At 50.6% G+C, this 22,719-nt stretch overlaps 1 protein-coding gene across 3 annotated transcripts in view; it reads right to left on the reverse strand.

The window, feature by feature from the left end:
- Window positions 1–4,857: 4,857 nt before the first annotated feature.
- Window positions 4,858–22,719, reverse strand: part of LOC102560090 (rap1 GTPase-activating protein 1) — a 113,711-nt gene continuing 95,849 nt past the window's right edge. Inside the window, exons 22-24 of one of the 3 annotated variants that reach the window (XM_019500521.2) lie at window positions 11,429–11,514; window positions 11,190–11,259; window positions 4,858–5,660 (exon numbers count right to left, since the gene is read on the reverse strand). In XM_019500521.2, the coding sequence (XP_019356066.1) occupies window positions 11,236–11,259; window positions 11,429–11,514 (110 nt within the window). In that variant the 3' untranslated portion in view covers window positions 4,858–5,660; window positions 11,190–11,235. Of the gene's footprint in view, window positions 5,661–11,189; window positions 11,260–11,427; window positions 11,515–15,457; window positions 19,211–22,719 lie in introns of those variants that run through there. The other 2 variants (XR_009461964.1, XM_019500507.2) reach the window with 2 other exon arrangements.

Consider the following 22,719-nt stretch of genomic DNA (forward strand, 5'->3'; position numbering starts at 1 on the left):
AGAAATCAGCAAATATGAACCCTTACTTGACATCATAAGAAGAAGAAAGATGCAGTGATTTGGACACGTAACAAGAAGGCCTGGCACCATTACCAATACCATCCTGCAAGGTGCTATAGATGGATGAAGCAGAAGAGGAAGACCTAGGACAAGCTGGACCACTAACATCAAAGACTAGATGGGATTAAAACTGACTGATTCTACAAGGATTGCAAAAGATCGGGAAGAATGGAGGAAAATTATTGCTACATCAATGGGCCATGTGGCCTTCTGATTCATTGACTGACATGGGGCAAGGATGGAATTTTTTTCTTTTCCTGCTGTTACATGTATTGGGTTTTGTTTTGTTTTGAAGTGTTGGCTACAACCAAGGATAGAGATTTTGACTGGGGTGTGCCATGCTCCTGCTGAGACACAAACCTGGAGGTTCCCAGCTAGAAGGTCTTGCACCATGGTTAGACTGGAGTGGACTGTGGGAGTTTTTGCCTTTCTCTGTAGCAGCAGGTGTGGCCCTCTTCCCTGGATCTAACATTTACAGCAGCAGAACATTGGCCACCATGGTCCCTCTGCTTTACATGTGACAGGTTAGGGTGCAATGTCAGGGTTGACTTTGTGGTTTGGCTAAGAGGTTAGACAATGGATGATTCTGCCTCAAGCAGGGGTTGGACTAGATGACCTATGGAGTTTTCTTCTCTCTCTACTTTTCTATGACTCTATAAACACCATCTTCAGAGCCCCTTTGCACCTGTAAACTGTGTTGAGGTACCTTTTCCAGTTAGGTCTGTTATTGGCTGTCTGTAAATGGGTTGCCTAGCCTGCTGGTTTCTACAGGCAGGTTTTACTTCACAAGGAGCTCCTCAGCCAGTCCTCTAAACTAAAGCATAATCTTTGAGGAGCAAACCAATGAACAACTAAGCAAATAAACCCAAACCTTTCTGCCCTGTGCTAGACACTAGGGCTGTGGTCAGATGAGCGTGTATGTTTGGTTCCCTGGGGCAAGTAGCTGTGGCGTACCTTGTGCCGTAGCTACTTGTCCCCAGGGAATGCCTGTGCCATGTGTGCTTTGGCGCATGGCAAGTTACCCTGGGGGTGGTAGGGGAGACTGGGGCTAGCACTGGGCTGGCCCCAGCAGCCTTACCAGGGGTCCTGGGGGCCTTCCAGGGCTGCAGCAGCAGCAGTCCTGCCGGGTGGAGCCTGGCCAGCAGCCATAACATGGCTCTGGGTAGCCTGGCTCTGCTTTTCAGCGGCATATGCTGCTGTGTGCTGCCCGACTCTGCTTTTCAGCGGTGCATGCTGCCCAGGATATCCAGGGGGCAAAAAAATCCGTGAAAAAATAAAATGGAGCAGTGCACGCATGGACAACGTGCCCTTGCAGCACGGAGAGCACCTGACTGTGTGGTATGTGGCACTGCAGTCGTGTTTGTGGTGCCATATACCACATGGCCACATTCATCTGGACGCGCCCTAGAAGGGCAGCCTTTTGGCTCTGACCCTAGCACAGCAGCCTGGCTCCTCTTTGGAGAAAGCTTGTTCTGCTCATGGCTTGTCTCCTGCTTGAGAACCATTCCCTTACAGCTTGCTTTTTTTCTGCTCTCTCCTCTGAGGTTGAAAGCTCCTAGTGGGCCACTCACTCCCTTATTATCCAATTGCCCTGCAGCTGGGCTCTTTCAACATGGCTGACTGTTCCTTCTTAAAGGAATAGACTACTCTGTCCTTTGCCCTTTGTGGCTCTTTCTAGCCCTGGGAGGCCTCTTAAATCAGACTCAGAACCTCATTGACAGTGGTGTAGGTTGCTCATCGAGTGCCCAGGGTTCAGGAGGTGGAGAGCACCATTCTGCTTGTCCCCCTTGCCTCCCACTCTCAGATACACTGTTTAGTGCAGTGTTTTGCTTCCCAGTTCCTGTGGCTGTAGGGAGGCAGCACAGGATTTCCCTAGCTACTGGAAAGGCTCTGGTGGTGGTAGCAGAGGGGTGAAGGGAAGCACCATTATACTTGCTTCACTCACCCCCTCCGCACCCCCCAGATACTCCAATGTGGCACTACTCTGCCTGACTCCTATGGTCAGGCAGGGGCAGTGTAGGGCTTCCCCTGCCATGACAGACTCTCAGCACAGGGGGATCCTGCCACCTCCTCACAGCCAGCACCCAGGGTAGGTGCCTTGTTAGGGTAGCTTGTCATATTTTATGCTTTAAAGTTGCGCCTGTTTATCGAGTGGTGAATTACAGTATTAAGTTTTTTTAAAAATATTCAGCCTAAAGTTCTGTATAGCCTCACTGTTATCTTAACTTTTCATTTTGTTGGTGTTTGCAATATCAGCTGGCCTTTCCTCTTTTTGCTCGCATGTTTGCTTGCACAATGTTTTTTTTTTTTTCTATCACTGTGAGAAGTTCTTCTAACACAACATAGTAATAGTTTTGTTACTGGCACTAACCAGCTGAATCAGAAGAATTAAATGATTGGATATGTTAATGAAAGGTGATAAAGGAGACCAATGGACAATGTCCAAAGTAAGACACCAGAAAAAGGCCAAATTAAGAGGTGTGCTCGTGATGGGTCTGCTGAACAAAGGAATATGCTGATGTCGTGGAAACATACACAGAGTACTTTTGGGTCAGGTCAGCAGAAGCTTTTATTCAAAAGAAACTACAGCTGTAGGGGGAGTTCCAAAGTGACATGGATTTCCCAAGCACTTGGAAGGGGTCCCCCCCCCAAGAGCAAAATCAGGAGGCTTATATACTTTTTAACAGTCGCTTACAACTCACGTGATCATATAGTGAAATTAGCATGAAAAGCGGCTATAATATTACTTCATTATTTCTTTGCTGTTATCAGGATGGGAATTATGGGGGAGATAGGGTTAGTTCACAAACCTCCTTCTTGCACCTGGAAATCTACTTTGTACATACTTTTTTTTTTTTTTTTTCTACCTTCAAGGCCGCGGTGAGCGAAGCATTTGCAGAAGAGTTACAAAGAACAAACACTTGCCCTTATCTGTTCTACTGTACCGAGCCAGCAATTCTACACAAAGCGGTTATGTCATCTTATAACTAAAATAATCAAAGTTTAAGGCATATATTTTTTCTGATTCCACACTGACACGATAAAAAGTGGACAATATGCTGACTGCAGAGTGACCAATCTGCAAGCAAGGAGTCATCAAAGAAGTCAAGTTAAAGAAAAGCATAAAAGGGAGGAGGAAGAAAGTTAAGTGTGTGTCATCATCATCATCATCGTCATAATGAATCCAACTTTCAACACCTGTCTGGACCATCCCAGCCAACGATGCACCCTTTCCTTCAGGAACTGAGTGGCTGTCTTTTCTGTTGGGCTAAGTAACATCTGGAATTGGGTGAGATCATTGTACTAAGTGTTTTTCTCTCTCTGAATATAGAAACTGCTAAGATAATACTTGTTGTTCTAATAAAGTTAGACACTGATTTTAAGACACTGCATTGTATTTCATGTTCCATTTAAGGGTTAATTGTGCTTTAACACTCCCTAAACACTATCTGGTGGACAGTGGTGCTATCAACCCCTCCTGCCCCACCTTAGTTATGCTACTGCTCATTGATGGCTCTCTGTGCACAGATCCATTGCTGGGCTGACACTGCTTGTCCACTCTGGCTCCTTGTGGCCACCTTAGTGATGGGAGACCCCTTAAATCTACCTCAGTCTGTTGTTGATAGCGATTTGTTCTGTGATCCAGAGCTGGTCTGCCTATTTTGATTACATTTAGCTCTTTTTGGCCATCCTCTGCCCTTTGCAGTCACTCCCCATGCTGAGACCTCTTCAGGCCACCTCAGACCTTTGTTGGTGGCTATGCCCAGATTTGGCACTGGGCTGCAGTCTCTATGGAATGAGAGAGGCTTGTCCTACCTTTCTGTTTCCTGGATAGTCTAACATGGTATCTACTTACTGAGCCAGGAAGGAAGGAACCATTGCTGCTGCTGGGGCTGATGTAGCTCCATAATGGCAGAAGCTCAAAAAAGAAAGGTTTGGAAGAAGAAACTGTTCCAAAGTGGCTGAGGAGGAGGGAAGGTAAGTAGCAGTGGACTTTCCTAGAAGTCCTTCTGTTCCATCCAGAAGGGGGAGAAGGAGAAAAAGTCAGAGATCTGAGGTCAGGCCTGTCTGAAGGAGCTGAATGCAACGAAGTGGGAACAGGAGAGATTCTGGAAGGAGACTACCAGCAGGAGGAGCTATCTGGGACCAGCTAAGCTGCTGTGGAGGTGCAGGAAGACTGTGGTAGAGGAAGAGAAAGAGGCAAAGCAGAGACACCAGTCATGGAGTTTGGAGTTGTGCCGACTACTGCTCAGGAACAGGAACTATCTGCGGCAGTGGTAGGAAATAAAGATGGTGGACATAGACAAGTGGGACACAGCAAGTCAACACAGTATAGAAGAACAAGGGAAACCTTTATTCTGGGGCAGCAGGTAACATAACTGAGATGAGCAGTAGCCAGTTCTGCAGCATGAAATATCCAGAGTAGAAGTGTGTGAGCCCTCGGGAAGAAGATGGGATAGAAGTTGGGCCTCAAGGAGAGGTTGTAAATCAGCCCATATTAGTGGAGCAAGGATGTGAGAAAAAGGGGGAGTCAACAGGAGCAGGCAGGTCTCTTTCACCCCCTTTTCCCCTCTCCACCAGAGTGCTAAGGACACAGAGGGGGACAGTAGAGTGACAGGAGTGTGGGGACCTTAGAGTTACTCTGATGAGGAATCTGAGAAAGAACTGACGCAAAGAAGGGACAGAATTTACCTGTTACAGAGACTTGTGGCTGTTGATTCTCCATGGGTACAACCAGATCTCCCAGCATGAGGATATGAGATACTCCAGTAACAGATACACAAAAAGTACAGGGTGGTTTGTTCACAATTTCCTTTTATTGCAAGCCCAGGATGTCATACAGACACTACAAGCATGGAGTGAGGTCAGAGATTAACATTTACACATCCTTTTACTCCATAGTACAGATTAGAGAAGGCAAGGGGGAAAAAAGGGGGTAAAAGACAGACAAAAGGATAATGAAATCCCAAAGGATTTTGGCTGGGGAACCCCTGGGCAACATTCCATACACTAACATTGCAGTGCAATGTCAGCAATGTTTGAGGAAACTTCCATGTTAAAGCATTGTCTGGGGATAAGCACAACCCTTAGGGATTACAAAACCTAGGCTCCTTTTTACTGGCAGGTTTACAGTAAAGAGCTTGGTGAGTTGCAGTGAAAACTATAGTGGGAAACCTGAATGCATGGTGGGAAACCTAAATTGAATTTTTCTGTCTCCTCTAGGGCCACATTTCTGGGAAGAAGATATCCTGAAAAGAATATCTGATGCCCACTGAGATTAACTGAATGTAGGAAGTGATGCTAGTAGTAATATCGTAATCAAAGCAGTCTGTTTCCCACTCTCCCCTCTCTGCAGGTAATGGCAGATGGAAATTTCCTTCAGAAATAGCTCATACCTGACACCATAGGTGGCTGAAGTAGAATGAGATATTTGAATGAATTTATACCACATTTGGTTTGATGGATAGTTTTCTTGCTGCCTTTGCTACAGTCACCTCTGGAGGAAGCAGAAGGGCTGGAAGGCTCTGGGAATCTGGTTTTGTCTCCTCTCAACCTCTAAGGTGAGGAGTATCCAGGCCATTTCACTTCAGCAGCAAATCCTGAGAGAGATGGATGGACAGAAAATATTATTCCATTTCCAGTTGCCAGTGCCTCTAGTGACCATTTCTCCTCACTTGCTCTTAGTTGAACTCTCTAGACTAGCTCCCATAATTCATGAGAAACCTCCAACATCCTTGCCATAATGGTTGATCCAGGCCTGGACTTCAAAACACCCTTTGTAGGGACAGCATAGACTATCTTAGGCAATTTTGTGAGCAAGCAATAATCAGACAATTTAAAGTGCATGGCTGGTAGGCCTGTGTGAATAGGGAAGTATTCGATTCGGATTTGGATTTGACCAATTCGGAGGATAGTGATTCAATTTGGAGATTTGGATCACTGTCCCAAATCAATTAGGTCAAATCGGCTTCGGAAGATTCAGTGCGGATTTGGAGAGATTCGGAGATTCTAGACTACAATGGGGAATCACTGAAATAGCTATCACTTTGCCATTTTTTGGCAGCTTTGGATGAAAACAGTAGGGATGGTAGCCACTTCTGAGGCCATTAAGCCTGCCAAGTTTCAAGGCAATAGGTGCAGGGGTTTCTGGGAAACTGCACCTCAAACTGCTGAAAGCAAAACTTGTGTTGTATGTGTGTTAAGGCAGATTTGGATTAAAACAGCTGGGATGGTAGCCTCTTCTGAGGGCATGAAGCTTGCCAAGTTTCAAGGTGATAGGTGCAAGGGTTTTTGGGAAACTGCACCTCAAGGTGCTGACAAGCAAAATTCGTGTTATGTGCATATGTTATGGCAGAATGGGGTGAAAACAGCAGGCATGGTAGCCCTTGCTGAGGCCATGAAGCCTGCCAGGCTTCAAGGAGATAGGTGCAGGGGCTTCTGGGAAACCACACCTCAAGCTTCTGAAAGCAAAACTCGTGACTTGTGACTTTGTGTGTCTGTTAAGGCACAGCAGGATGAAACCAGCAGGAACGGTAGCCTGTAACAGGGGGCCTTCCCAGTGCTCAAGCAGAAACAGCTCACAGAAGGGACAGAAAGGCTGCAGACAGAGGCTTAAGTGCTGTTTCTGTGTCCCTCCCCCAGAGCACTTTGAGTGGAAGGGGACTCAGGGAAAGATCACAGTCACTGGCCAGATACAGATGTCAGTCTTGCCCCCCCTGCTCCCCCTCCCTCTTCTCAGTTTCTGTTCCCCTGAAAGACTGCCTTCTGAATCTCCGAATCTCTGAATTTTTTTCCAAATCAATTCAGAGGGTTTTTTTAGTCTCCCAATTCAATTCAGATTCAGTGATTCAGCCTCTATCGGACCGAATTGTCTCCGAATTGAATTGGCAACTGAAGCTTTGCACACCCCTAATGGCTGGATCATAGGTGACTGGTAGGGGATGCATGGGGGTGCATGTGTCCCCCACAATGGGATCAGTGTCCCCCCGATGACTGACCCTGACGCTGTCGGCAGGGGCGGTGCCCCCCTGACAGGGCCACTGCCGCTAGCGGCTTCTGTGGGTACTCACCAGCCCCGTCCCTTGTGGCTTCTGCAGGTGCCCCCCCAGATTCAGGAGGCACCAGTTGCCCATGGGCTGGATGTTTTAGTGCAGGCTTGATTCTAAAACAGCTCTGGAGTGACCTTTCTGCCTTGACAGAAACACCTCCTGAGAGATGCACAATGACTTTGATTCCAACCGATGTCCATGGGAGTGGATGATTCTCAGAGCTAGGTTCAGAGAGAGATCTTAGGCATCTGAGTCCATCCCAAGTGCCATTGACATTCACAAAACCTCCATGCTGTTGCCTAATGTTCCTTGGTGCCACTGGTAATGTACCCACAGCTCCTACGTTTCTTTCAATGACCACAAACACAGCAACCTAAGTCCTAATACTGATGAGCTGCTCAGTACCAATATTTTGCACCATTCACATGTATAGCATTTCCCTGCTTATCTCCCCTGTAATGCCTGATCCAATAGGTATGCTCAGAGAATGCCTAAACCTCTACAAGGAGGCCACAACCCTCTTTTATCCCATAGTCCACAGAGTGCAGAAGACCCAGAATCAAATTCCTATTTGCTTGTTTTCTTGCTTGGATTTCTTCCTGGCCTGGATCTCAAGGGAGAACTCTCACTGAGAGGATGAGGCTTATTTCCTGCTCTTCTGCTCAGCATCTCCTACTGGCTATTTTAGGTGACTCTCCATTCATCTCACTGTCTACTGTGAATCCCATTCTTTGATAGCTAGCTCGTTTAATGCACTGGTGCTTGTGTGCATGGGTGCCTGGCTTTTAATTCCATTGGGTGACATTGGGTGACATTTAATTCCATGACTGAGCACCTGAAAGCTATTTACTGAAATGTTGAGCATTATGACACTTAAAGAATGGAATTCTATTTCTATTTAGTTGTCAAAGTCAGGGGTTAGCAACATATAGTCCATGAAGCCACTGGATCTGGCATGCAGTGCCCACAGGCTTTGCCTGTGTCTGTGCCCCCTCACTTCTTCTGCCTCCCCATCTTCCAGCTACAGCACAGAAGTAGCAGCAGTGAGGACGCATCTTCCAGCTGGGCTGCACCCCAGTAAAGCTCCCCACCAGCTGGAAGTTGTCCTTACACTCTATCCAAGAAGCAGAGAGAAGTGGGAAGAAGTAATAGCACAGATGCAGCTCCCAGCTGCCTGGCCCTAGCACGGGTGCAGGAAAAGCCCTTGCTGCTTATGCACTGCAGAAGTCACCCAACCTGTATCAGACTGGAGCTACTTTGTTCCAGCTCCCATGCCTTGAAAAGCTTGCTGCTGGTCTAAGTGACCATTGGGTATAATGGTCTGGATGGCCAAAAGGAAATAGAATCTAGGCCACCAAATAGCAATAGAACATCATCCTGAGGCCTAAATCCTATTTCCTTTCATAACCCTACTTGCATAACCAAGTACTAAATGACTGCGCAGTAACTGGCGTTACTGTGCAGTTGTGTCGCAACACAGTTGCCTGGCGATGCTTCCTGCGCAGTAGCTCATTATTACTGTGCAATAGAGCAATACTACTGCACAGTAGCACTGCATCACAGTTCATACCTAGCAACACTACTGCGTGGTAGTAATGAGCTACTGCACAGTAAGCGTCTCATGTAGATGTGGCCTATTTCAAACTGCAGGGAAATAGAACTAATCACCTTGCATGGCAGGATGGGAATAACATCTCACCTTTTAGCTGAAAAGGTCTGATCACTCAGGGAACAGCAAACCCATGTCTTAGTAGCCCCCCTTCTCACGAAAAGGTTTGAACCTGCATCTTTGCATCTCAGGAAAGAGTATAAACAATGAGGTCGTATAGTAGGTATTATCTAGAAGCCTTTCTGTTTCTCCTTTCCTCCTGACCCACTGCACCTTGTATTCATTGGCTAAAATGGATAAATAGCCCTGGAAAATTTTTTACCCCAATGGGCCAAGAGGCCCTTTTTTCCCAAGGCTCACTGAGCCACACACACCTTCTAGCTTGCTCTCTTCATCTAGGCTTCAGAAACCTCACTCCTGGTGGCCCAGTTTCAAGAAGAGGGCTGGAAAGGAGAGTGGGTACTGTTCAGTTTGTAGCCTCGTGGTTAGAGCATTTTGCTGGCAAATAGAAGATGCAGCTTCAAACCTGCCTTGGCTGAGGGAGGCCCAGAACCCTGGTCTCTCAAGGGCATTTGCCATAGCCCTTGAGCTAAAAGGTGAGATAGAAAAAACAGGACTGGTGGGACTATGATTATTAAGCTTTGGGACTTACCCAGCCTTATTTATGCATGTAGTTGGACAAGCCTATTTCTGTGGACATCTGCTTGGCCAGAGAGCATCCCTAATAAGCATGCATGGCAGTGCCAAAAATGCAGTTATGCAGCTGTGTACGCGTCAGTTAGGCATACTGGGCAAAATAGGATTTAGTCCCTAGTCAATCTAGCCTTCAACACTTCATGTTATCAGACCCATTGGTTCCTAACAAAACAACCTACTGGCTCTTTAAGACAATGCACAATGTACTTCTTTCCCTACAGATGTTACCACCTCTTCATGGTTGCATCAATAAGTCTACAATGTACTACAGCTGGACACTTATCTCACCTATGCCGTTTCACTGCCAGGCGAGAAGAATTTGATGAAGGAAGGAGAGAGGAATTTTGTCATCTTGGTAAATGGATCACCAAGTTATCAGCAAAACTACAGAATCCTTACAGACTCCACTGCTCAAAGAAGCCTCCATGAATTATGTCACTTGCTACCCTATTATGACCTTCTCCAGCAACTAGTAGTCCCATTACACCCTTCCTGAAAAGCTGTGAAATTCCCATAGAGGAGTAAGTCTCACCAATGACAGACACAGACAGACAATAGTGGCAGCTGCAGCAGGCAGACACAGACAGGCACATAACCAGCTGGTGAGCAAAAGAAGAGATGGTTCAGCAAAATAAATGAAACCCCAGGATCCAAGGGAGATGTCTGGGGAAACTGACAGGCTTAAGAGTCATTTGGTTGAACAGGGTAGAGAGAAGATATATAGGAAGGTGGGCAATGCTGAGTATATAGGATGGACTAGGGAGTCTCAGAAGGGATATTGCTGAGTAGGAAGCAGCAAAATTGTCCAGGAATGTAAGGGCTCAATTACATGTCTAGGACAGGCTAAGTAGAAGTGCCAGTGGTTTGAGAACAGGGGAATTATTAATTCTTTACTGTGAATCTGCCTACTGTTGTAGGTGATCTCTTGATGGAGTGGGGCAGAGATCTATTTCTGTTCTTTGTGACTGATCCACATTGCTGTAAGCGTTGCTTCTGTGCTCAGGGTCAGACTGATCACCACATTTAGGACCAGGAAGGGATTTTAGCCTATGGTCTGATTAGTGTACACTGTAGGGACGTTTGCCTCCCTCAGAATGGGGAGCATAGTCCTCCTCCTTGGATCTTACCAGAATATTTCAACAAACTGCTACCTGTCCTCATTCCCCTGCTTTACCTGTGGCAAATTACGGTGATTTTTTGTTTTTTGAGCATTGTGCTTTATCATTGTTCATGCATTTTTAAGAATAGGTTAGATCAGGGCTGTCCAACTGGTGGCCCATGGGCTACATCTAGCCCACAAGGGGTTAACACCCAGCCCACAGGCCCCCACCTGGCTTCCACTCCACACACTGCTCCAGCTGCTGCTTGCTACTGGAGTTTCCAGGATCCCCCTCCCTCCTCCAACTTCTGCTTTCTGCCCTTGCCTCTGGGGGCAGGGTAGCTCAGACTGGAGGTCAGCAGGCCCCATGCAGTGGGGGGAGCTTATGGCGCAGGGGAGGCCATGAATCAGGGAAGTCATGCAGCATGCAGCCCAGGGAGACCTTGGCCCAAGCAGGTGCTGCCTGCATGGATTGCAGCCCCCTGCCACTCATAAGTTGGACAGTCCTGGATCAGACAAGAAATTGTATGGGATGGTTTGAATAGGGATGTTCCTACCTATGGGGTCAAGCAGGGGTTTGGACTAGGTGACTCCTGAGGCTCTTTTCAGCCCTACTTTTCTCTGAGATTCTAAGTCCTCCATCCTAAAGAACCAAGGCTCCTAATGTGTCAGTTACCTGTGCATTACCCAACATGCACTGTGACACCCCTCCAGCGATGACATCACACACAGCACAAAATGGAGGCCTGCAGAACAAGGAAATGGCAGTTCTTTAACCTTCCCCTGCAAGCATCCTCCCTTCACCTCTAGAATCTTGAGCCTGCAAAGCCCCCAGGCCCAAGCCCATCTGATCCCTGCACCAGCATCATCTGGGTGTTGATGTAGATGGAAACAGATGGAGGTATGACCACATACCGGGCTGTAACGCTGGGCATCCACCTTACTGCCTTTCCCCTTCTCCATGGAGCTTGTAGCACTGCTGGAAGGGAGCAGTCTGGTTACTGGAAGGGAACCAAACACACAATGTAGGGGTTAAAACAGTGGGCTCTCATAGGAGTGTAGCAGCCTCTAAAAATGGACCCACCTGAGCAGAAGGGGAAGAACTGCCTGGCAGAGACAGTTTGTCCCAGAGGGGACACTGTAGGCTCTGAGGGCAAGTGAAGCTGTTTGGGAGCAGCCCTGTTGGAAGTGGGAGGGGTGATGTAACCCCAGACAGCTTTGAAAGAGGGCCATTAGCAAAAGCCCGGGAAGAGCCCTGAGCTGGGATTGGCTGCGAGGCTCGGATAAGAGGGGGAGCAAGTTTTCCCGCGGGGGGGAACGAGAGAGGGGTTGAGGGACAGGTTGGAGACGGGATTGAGTGTCTCAGCTGGGTGGTCCCTCGCAAAGCCCCTGAGAGAGGCCTGCCAGAGCAGAGGGAGAAGCTGCAGGGGCAGGAGCCGGCGGGGACTGCTTGTGTGGAGAGCCCAAGTCAGAGAGAGACCTGACTGCAGCCAGTGAGGCTGGGTGAACACAGCAGAGCCGGGGTGGGGATTGCCGGAGTCTGCCCTAGTTTCCCTGAGGGGTGAGGGGCCCCAGGGGCAGGCCAAGCCCAGGGAGGGGCTGCAGTTGCTGGGCTGTGAGGCTGTGTGAGGTAGTAGGAGGGTTGCTATACTGCAGGGGAGCCGCCGCTTGCTGCCCAGAGACCCCAGGAGCACGGAGACAGACACCAGTGCCTGAGAGCTCCCGAAGACCACGTGGAGGGACACAGACAGTCCCGCTCCCTGGGATACCCCGCCAGGGGTCATGCACACGGGATCCGCAGTACACCGTGTGCAAGTGAGAGGCTGTAAATAAGTCCAGGGAGGGTTTATTATACAGATACCCGTGTGTTTATTTCATGATTATTTATTATGCTGTAAATAATTAAATCTTGTAAATAGTTTGAGAACTGTCTGCAAGGGTGCTTGATTGTATGGGGAGGCTCTCCGCTCGGGGCACTGCAGCAGCTCCTCAGGGGGGCTGGGCAGGGCTACTGGCTACTGGGTACCCCAGGATCCCATCATTCAGGTGAGGGTGTATGTAGTGTCACGCCCAGGGTTACAGGAGCAACACAAATAGCTTTGCCTCTGTCTTGTTATTTATTCCAGTTTGTGACTCAGCTACTGGCTCCAAATCTCTCTCTCAACCCCCCAGTCATCACCATCAGTTTGTGACTAAGCCCTATCACTTGTCACCTCCTGTCCTAAGTTCTCTCATATCTAAAACAGCTGTTCTCCAACATGGTTCTCTCCTTCTTTCCCTTTAGTTCAGCTCCTGCACCTATCTACTGATACACCCAAACACAAATTAAAAGAATACCAAAGTTGCAAAGTCAAGCACTCAAGTTAAAAAATGCCAGGATTGAGTTTGTCTGTGGAACCTTCAGATCCTTGTCAGTATGCATTATGCTAAAGATTTTAATTATATAATCATAATGTGCTTTCCACAGGATTCCTGCTTATTTCAATGCACAGGATGAATGGTGTATAATTACTGATCAGTTATTTCAGGGACGGCAAAAATACGGCTCACAGGCCACATTCGACCATCATGCCATTCTATCTGGCCCATGTGGCCCCTAAAAAATTAGTAAATCAATATTTATTTGCTCCTGGCTGCCTGTCAAACCTGACAGGAGCCAGGGGCAGTAGGACCAAGGGGGAGCCCTCAGCAGGACTGAGTAGCCCAGCCCCACCCCACTCTCAGCCATTTCACTCCCTCCCTGCCCCCACACTGCTCCATTACCATGTGGCTCCTGGCTGCATCACCAGACAGGGGAGCATGGGGCCACACTGGTACGTGTGTGCACATGCGCAGGAAGGGGCAGTGTGTGTGTATTTGTGTGCAGGTAGGGGCAGTGCACACTGTGTATGTGTGTGTGTGCGTGATTATAAGGTGAATACCACACACACACACCCCACCATACACATGCATCCACATACCCCCTCACACTGTCATACATGCAGACCCCCCACACCCACACCCCCTCACACATCCCAGCCACCCTCCCCTCACACACAGTCCCCCACAAGCCCCATACCCACTCACACCCCACATATCCATACACACACCCATATGCTCCCTCACCCCATGCCCCCACAGCCCCCCACAAACCTATACCCCCCCTACAATATACAAGAGTAAGACTTCATTTTATGCTATTGTGCAATCACCTCTGCATACATAAACACATGTAAACCAGGACAAAAATATTTTTTTAAATCAAATTAATGAATGCTGTAGATCTTCACTTTTTAGAATATAATTAGGTATTTCTCTCATTCCAAGATGGTAAAACCCCTTGCTAAAAGGAGTACTTCAGGGGGGAAGGGGAAGGACTTCTGGTGGCAAAGGTCAGGGGTTAAGGGGTGGGACTTCTTGTCACAAGATGGTGACCAGGGGGCAGGGCACCTGTCAAGGGGTGAGGCTGCCCATGCAGCCCTTGACAGCTTACCAAAACTCAGTAAGCGGCCCTCTGCCCAAAATAATTGCCCGTCCCTGAGCTATTTGGTACTTTGGATGACATTCTATTATTTTTCTGGTCAAGTAAGTGGTGAGTTTTGGTGTTTACATGGCATTCATTGGCACTTACACACTCACAGGAATTCTATTCCTGGATGTATAGCCCTCTGTGTACTCATGGCAGACTTATTTGCCTGAAAATGGAGTCAGTGAGGGTTTATAAACATGCCAGAAGGCTGTGGGGAGTGCTGTAATTAGAACAGCTCTGAGAGCCATTCTAATTAAAGTGCTTGGAGCATCACGTGTATCAGCATCCCGGTGCTGAAAAATGGTGGCAGGGGTGCTTTAACTAAAACTCATCAACCCAGCTTTAGTTAAAGCACCTCTGCCACCATTTTTTAGCATGGGGACACTGATACATGTGATGCTGGAGTCTGTTGGAACACGGAATTACCACACTCCAGCAGACTCAATTAATTGAGTCTGCTCCGACGCACTGTAATTACATGTCAGAGCAGCCTTTCCGCATGTGTATAGGTACCCTGAGAACTCATAGCTACTGATCTTGGCCTCAGAAACAGGATATATTCCTCCTTTTTTGCCCTCATAACTGAACCACTGGGGCACTCACCTGGGAAGCTAAGGGTTCTGAGCACTCTAATTACCACACCATGAGTCAGCCATCAGTCCCTACTTTTGCCAGTGCTCCTTTTGAAGCACAGCCACTAAAACAGTCATTGGAAAAACTGGAGGAAGGGCAATGCAGTAAGAAGCTTCTGCCCCATTGGGGACAACAGCACAGGCCAGAACTCAGACCCCCCCCAATCTTTTTGCTAGGCCAGTAGCCATCTTATTGAGCCATATACTCCAGCCTTACCCTTCTTCTGTCCCCAAATGACTCCTACATATCAGCTTAAAAAAATGCTAAAGAACACGAGAAAATGGCAGACCTGTGATGTTGTGGTCACAGTAGTGTGCTGAGAAGTCAAAACAGAACCAAGTTCAAACGTTTTTGCAGGGGGAGTAGAGCTAAGGGCTTAAACCTTCCCAGGCCCCTTGAGGAAAACTTCCTTAACATTTCTGTACATATCTAAACTGTTTGAACTTGCAGAGGTTTTGACAGTCTTCTAGTTCTATCAGTGGCACTCAGTTCATTGTTAAAAATGGCCTAGACAAGCTTCTGAATTCCGTTAACAAAGTAGCCTGGTAGTTCCAAATTCTCCTCCAGTGCTGGAATTCCTGGTAGGTGGAAGAGTAGGTAGAGGTTGTAACACCTCCATGATTAACTGCCCTTTTTTTCAGTGCAAATTACTTCCATAGACCTTTGTGCTTCCATGTAGCTGTGTTGCTCCATTTGCTCTGTTTCCAAATTCTTTTTGGCTCTCAACTTTAAGTTTTTTCTCATTTGCTTCTTTTGATGCCATACAGTAATTTCTGGGTTCAGTAAAAACAGTCAGGCATGAGAAGAACTAAACAACACATTTATTGTGGAGCAGCAGGCAAGGCTTTGCAGACCCTTTGTCTAACTACTCTGTACTTACGGACCGTCTCCCACTTCCTAACTTCCTCAGTGTCCTATGTTAGAGAGCATTCTGAATTCTGACTTTTTTCAGTATACCAGTTTCACATGGGCAAAGTGCAAAGGTACTTCCTACATTGATACTGTCTTGCTTTCCAAGTGTCACTCTCTTCACAGTAGAAGGCTTGGTGGGGTGGCATCTATGTCCAGTGTAGCACCAAATATTTTTATATTGCCTTTTAAACTATTGGCTTGGGATGACCCTAATAAAGTTTCTTTTTCATAGGTCCACCATTATGTCCAGCTCTATCTCCAGAAATATCTTTGACGCTGAAGCTTCATGTTCCAATATGTCCTTCCTGGTCTTTGAGTTTTCAGCCTACTCCCGAGTTTGGGGATAGGATGAGCTATTCAGTGTCTTATTCATAGGCTTTGACATGCCAGATCCCTCTGAAACAACTACGTGGCTGTTCTTCAGATTCTGGTTCAAGACACGGTGACCCATAGGGGTCCCACCCTTTTTCATCCTTCTTCCCAAATAAAGCCATTTTTCCGTCTCCACCAGAAAGTGGTCATCTCCAGCAGATGAGTGGTCCAGCATCTTTCAGGATCTGATGTACCATATTGCCTCAGCCATTTATGTTTCCTTAGAACTTAGTGAATCTTCACACAAACCAGTTAGCATCCTACCACATTTTAGCCCAAAAAAGGTTCTCCTTTTATTGTGGAGCAGAGGCCATAATGGATCCTGCCAAGGCAATTTGAGAAACACCAGCTACTTGCATTTCAGCTGCCTGATGAGCAAACCAGAAGTACCAAGTCATTCCAAAAGGGGAGCTACTTTTGTATTAATACCATGCCCTCCTTTTTGGTTGTCACTGGGCGTGTCTACAGTGCAAATGCTGTGGGGTGAGTTTACTCTAGAGAAAATTACTATAAACTCACCCTGGGCAGGCATCTACACATGCAGAGATGTAGGAGCAGATTTGCTGCTCAGGACAGCAGTCTGCTCCCACCCTGGCTGGCCTTGCACCCACCCCTAGTCACTGCCAGAGGGAGCTGGAGGCTGCTGCCACAGCTGCCTGTGGCCAGCAGCCATGTTTAAAAGGCAGCCTCATGCGCTGCTCCTGGGCCACCTGTTTTCCTGGCCTGGACCAGCATGCAGAGTACAGTGGCAGCATGCAGCAGCTCTGTCACTACAGCCTCTGCTTGCCACATCATCGCTGCTCCAGCCCATAGCCCCAGGAATGACATCCACCACCCCAGGCTCTTGCTCACCACCATGCTTGCCCTGCTGGTCCGCTGCAAGGACCGCCACCTGGCCCAAGTCAGCATCAGCCCTGGCAGCTCCCCCACGCAGTGCAGTCACCTGGCCTGGCTTGCAACACTGTCCCAGGCCCCCTGCCACTGTGCTGTTGCTGCCCAGACCCCATACTGCCACCCAGACCCCAGCAGGGACACCGGTGATGCACTCCTGGACACCACTGCCAGGGCCATACTTGCAGTCCTGAACCTCCAGCCTCAACGCCTGAGGGCCCACTCAGCCAGCTAGAACTGGTGGTTGCATGTTGTCCAGGCCACCTGGGATGATGAGCAATGGCTTGTCATTTCAGATGATGTGGGCCACTTTACAGGAACTCTTCATGCAGCTCTTCCATTACCTGGAGTGGCAGGATACCAACATGCAGTGGCTGCTCCTTGCAGAGACCTGGTTGGCCATTGCCCTACTCAAGCTAGCTATGCTGACCAGCCTCTGGTACATCAGCCAACTCTTCAGTGTGGGCAAGGCTACTGCAGGGGGGAGGGGAGGGGCGGGGCAGGGCACCTTGGAGGTGTGCAGCATGCTCCAGAACGTATTGGGGCACACTGTGCTTCAGGTGCATGGCACCCCGGACGTGGTGGCAAGTTTCTGTGCTTCCCCCAGGGCATCTAGGCCCTAGACGAGACTCACAACCCTGTCACCTGCCTGCCCCACAGTGACTGCCCCATCTCTGTCATGTTCCAGGTTGTTGTAGACCACTATGGTGCCTTCACAAACGTGAATGCTAACTGGGCAGGCACTGCCCATGATGCCTGCATCTTCTGCAACTGTGCCCTGCCAGCCCTGGCAGAGAGCAAGCACTTTATGCCAGGGCTGTCAGACCTCCAGCTAGGCACAGTGGTGGTCCCACCCCTTCTCATCAAGGACCCCACCTACCCAATCCTCATGCAGCCCTACACCAACCAGCTGGAACCCCACTGGGCACATATCAACTGCTGCCTGAGATGGACTCACAAGCTGGAGGACTGCATCTTAGGCTGGCTGAAGAGATGCTGGCACACCCTCACTGTCTGCCTTGAGGTCACTGAGGCCAACATCCCGAGCCATTGTCACAACCTGCTTGCTGCATAACATCTGTGAGGCCTGAGGGGAGCTGTTTTGCAAGGCCTGGGGTGGAGGAGGTGCAGTTGGGCGGATGATGCCTGGCACCAGGAGCACCAGCTGCAGTGGTAGTGACAGTGGTAGGACACCCTCCTGGCCAAGGCCCCAGGTGAGCTGCTCACCTGGCATTGGGTGCTAAGGTACTGGGTGAGAGAGGTGGCTGTAGCCAGTTTGCATAGCCACCCGTAGATCCCCGCTCCACTGCGCATCCCAGCACCATGCTCACTGTGGACAGTTCTCTGAAAAGCAGTTATTCCTCTCCACACACCTAGATTCCACTTCCCTCCCTCTCCAAAAACAGAGCCCTTCCCCCCATCTCTCCTCCCCACAGAGCCCCTCCACCACCCAACCCACTCACCACCAATAAAGCACCCTCTTCTCCATGCAGACTATGTGCAGTGGTACGTGTGCTCTCTTAGGGTGGGGAGCAGTGGGGTGGGAGTGCCTAGGGGCAGAGCCTGGGGACAGGTGTCCAGCATCTTGGCCTCTGGCTCCACCCCTACGAGTGCGCACACCATAGTGAGGCTGGTGGAACAGGGGCTCACCTGGGGGTGACAGCAGGTGCTGCTCTGCTGACATGCCCATCTACCCCTCCTGCAGCCAGTGGGTCAGGCCAGTAGGGCCTGTGCACAGTCCTGGCCACTCTGCAGGCAGCTCCTGCTCTGGGGCTTCATGGAGCTGGGGTGAATGGCAGGGCTGGGCCCAGGTAAGGGGGCTGGGTGGCAGGGGACATAAGCCAGGGGCCAGGGCAGGGGCTCCTGACCTGTGGAGGTGCCAATACACCCCAGCCCAGGCCCACAGAGGGTCCTGTTGCTGGGTGGTGGGCAGCTGCCAGGGGTCAGGTGGGGCTGTGGCTGGGGGCAGGGCAGTGGACAGCACAAAGGCGACTGCCAGGGCCACGATGGTGTCCAGCACCCCCTGGTCCTCCTCCATTGCTTCCACTGCCCTAGTCACTAGGATAGCCTGCTGGTCCAGGACCAGGAGCCTTTCCCTGAACTTCTGGTCTGCCCAATCCTTCCGGCCCTTTCTTCCTCGCACCAGTCCCTGGCCTCCTCGTGTTGGTTCCTGGCCTTCTTCCGGCTCCTTGCTTCCTCATGGGCAACGTTCACTGAGCATCAGGCCCATGAGTCCAGCAGGTGCTCCTCAGCCAATGTACCCAGCTGGTCCAGCAGCTGGGTCCAGTCCTGGGTCCTGCACTGCCAGTCAGCACATCTGCAGGGCCCCAGCCAAGGCTGGCAGATACCCTGATGGTGCATCCTGGCTGCAGCTGCAGAACCTAGAGTAGGAGAAAGATCTAATTGTGAGTTTGCAACATTTCTGAGATTAGATGCTCTGTGCAAGGGGGCTGTGCACTGTGCCTCAGGCATGCACGGGTGCCCATAGCCTGGTAAGTCAGTCAAGTAGGCCTTGGTCTAGGCAGCTGCAGGCCAAGACTCCCATCCCTGCTTGCTCCACAGGGGATCGTGGGCTGCTGGGTGCTGGCTGCAGGCAGCCTGCCTCCCCTGCCCCGTTCCCAGCCTGGGACAGGCCTGGCTCCTGGAAGCACCTGCGGCCACACCTCCAGAGCCTGTCCCCCACTTCTCCTCCTGCAGGCCAGCCTGTCTCTTGCATTGCCATCAAGCCCATGGCACTGGGTTTTGTGGGGTGAGGGGCTCCTAGGCAACTGGGATGTGGACCTGTTGACACCCCTGCACTCCCCCAGAGGGCCTGTCTCCCTATGCTAGCTCTGCACTCTGAGTGTGCCCCTGCTGCGAGTATCCTGGGCACGCAACAAGGAGCTGTTTGTATAGAAAGAGAGGTGCCCAACCCACTATGCCCTGCTGATCGCCATGGTACCCTGGGCTCATATACAAACCTGACATGGGACCCTAAGTTTTGATGGTGCAGAGGTCAATCCTGCCCCACCCAGCAAACTCTGCTGCTGCCTGAAGGGCTACTAGTAGCTGCGTAATACATCCCTGCCCTGCCCAGCTGAGGAGGACATCACCACCACCATCACTGTATTCCTTGGCATGTGAGAGGTCTTTCCCCACCTAGCTGCAGGGGCACAAGCTGCTCAATAAAGTTTTACACTATCTCCTACCTCCCTGCATGCTGTTGGGGCGGGGGGGTGTCCAGCCACCAGGAGGAGTATGCACAAGCCAGGCAGGGAGGGGGGGGGAGGGGCAAGGCCAGGGGCAAGGGCAGGGAGGGCCCTCCCCCAGTGCAGGGCTTACCAGGTGGGCTTGGCAGGCCTGCCTGGTGGCCTGAGTTTGTTCCTGCTGGCAGCGAGGATGTGCAGCTTCTGGCAGTGTCCTAGGGTGCAGGGATGCAGTGTTCAGGTGCCCAGGCAGGGCCCCCCTCTGGGGAGGAATGAGCTGCTGGCAGTTGGTGGTGCTATGGGCAGCCTGGCCTCATGGGTGGGGCTGAGCATGTGGACCTGGTGGGACAGGTGCTGGCCTGGGCTCCCAGAGCTGCTGGGGGAGGCCAGGGTTGGGTAGGATGGCAGGATAGGCTCTTGCTGTCCCAAGGGGCCCTCCCCTAGTGACACATCACCGTGGATGCCAGGCCAGGGCAGAGGCTCAGGCAGGCCACCCATGCTTGAATAGATAGCACAGCTCAGGCCAGTGTCTCGGAGTGCAAAGATATCATCCAGCTGCCACATAAAGGGCATGGACTTCCGGGCAGTCCCTGACTGGCAGTTGTGGTCAGTGATGGTGACTCACTGTGCCCACAAGACCTTGACCTTTATATGGCACTGGAGCGCCATCCAGTCTTGCCAACACTCCCACATGTGGCATGACACGCCCTTATACATACGCATGTTGAAACACCTGGTCCATGCAACCTGGCTGAGGACCTTGGCCTCTCCACACAGTATGAGGTTTGTGGTCTCCACTTGGGACCAACTGTGGCCCCAGAAGACAATGTATCATCTCGGGGAGGATGCCAGCCTGGCTCCCTTGGCGGCCTGCTGGGCTTCTCCATGGCAGTGCCAGTGCTGGCAGGTGTGGGTAGGTGCCTGCAGGGCCCAGTGCAGGGACATGGTGTGAGACAGGCAGGTGTGAAGCAAGGGTGTGCCATGAACTAGTGGCAGGGTCTAGGTAGGCTGCTGATGCTGTTCTGGGGATAGCTGGAGCAGCATCTGGTTGCTCACAAGGACCACATTTCGTGCCAGGCCGGGTCCTGCATGCATGGGCCCCATGTGTGATCAGGTCTGGCCAGTTCCGTGGAGGCAGGACTTGGCCCAATGCGACATGTAGTCTCTGTGAGTGGTGCTGGGCCCCAGGCAGTAGCTCGAGTGGCGTGGAGCTGCCCAAAGGCACATGGCCCACACTGAGCTGGGCCATGCCCACGCAGTGGCATAGGCAGTGCTAGGTACCAGGTGGCTGGAGCCAAGCTATGCTGCCCTGCGTTGCAGGGGCCATACAGGAGGACATATGGGCTGTGCAGGGGGTGCAGGTGGGCCCGGGGGATGGGGGGCTATAGCTCTGTAGGGGGAGCTGTGGGCCCTGTGGGGGGGGGGGGGGCAGCAGTTCATGTGCTGTGCAGGGGGCCTGCATTCTGTGGGGAGGCAGGGGACTCAGCCCTCCTGAGTGCCCCCCCTCAACAATCCACCCACAACACCCATATCCCCAAGCCACCCCCACAAACCCTTCACCCATATACCCAGCCACAAACCCCAAACCCCCACACAAGCCCCATACCTCCACAAACCTCACCATGGCAAACCCTACACCCACCCATAAACTCCACCCACCTAAATTGCTTTACACTTGTAAATATATCAATAAAGCATTGCCCAACTGATCTCTCTATATATAGTGGCGTTTCATTTTAATAGCAGAAGAACACCATTTTGGGTATTTTAATGAGAGAATTGGGTTTCTTATCAGAGTATTTGCAATTTTTAAACAGGGAACACCAGGATCTCTGCTGGTGAGACAAGTGGTGAGATCCATGCAGAGGTTCCTGTCCAGGGCCAGCACCAGGGACACAGCTGGAGGGCAGATGAGGTGGCTGACTTTGTGGGCATTTGGGGCCAAGAGGATATGCCTTGACAGTTTAAAGTGGGCCACTGTAAGGAGCACATCTTCTGGGCAATAGCTGCCCAGAAGGCAGAGCGAGGCACCCCATCTGGGTCTGGCAGGGGCACAGCCATGGGGCCACAGATCCAAGGGGGCGGATGCTGTTACAAGTGGCCAGACAGCAACCCCCACTGCCAAACTGCTGCAATGGGTAGAGGGTGCAGGAGCTACTCCAGGTTAGGGCTGCTTCAGCAGTCCAGCTGGCACAAGGGGTAGTATCCCCAGATACCAAGTGGATGGGCCTCAGAAGCTCCTGAGGGCAAGTAGGCACGAGCTGCTTGCTAGGGCAGGTTTTTCAGGTGCTGGCCCCAGGCTCTAGCTCCCTCTGGTCGCAGATCCAGATGGAGCTGGGCAGGGTCATTTTGCCCCAAGTGGCACAACTTGCCCCACACCAAAGTGCATGTCCAGGCACATGTGCCGAGGCAAAAATCCCTAGCACAAATTTGTGCCGATCCTATTTGAGCTGCTGCAAGTGCACATGCCTGCATGTGTGGACGCACCCCTGGAAGCGTTCAAGAAAAGGCTGGACAGTCACTGGTTGGGGATGATTTAGGCATGGCTAATGCCAATGTTCTCCTATGGATTATTCCCATGCTTCTGAGCATTACCGATTGCTCTCGCACCCTCTCCCAACACTTTTCTGCTACATGTGTCAGGGTGTTTTAAAGCTTCCCTCAGAGGCACTGTGTGTTGGTTGCAGCCAAATTTGGAGATTTTG

This window comes from Alligator mississippiensis, chromosome 4, assembly GCF_030867095.1.
Source record: "Alligator mississippiensis isolate rAllMis1 chromosome 4, rAllMis1, whole genome shotgun sequence".
Lineage (NCBI taxonomy): Eukaryota > Metazoa > Chordata > Crocodylia > Alligatoridae > Alligator > Alligator mississippiensis.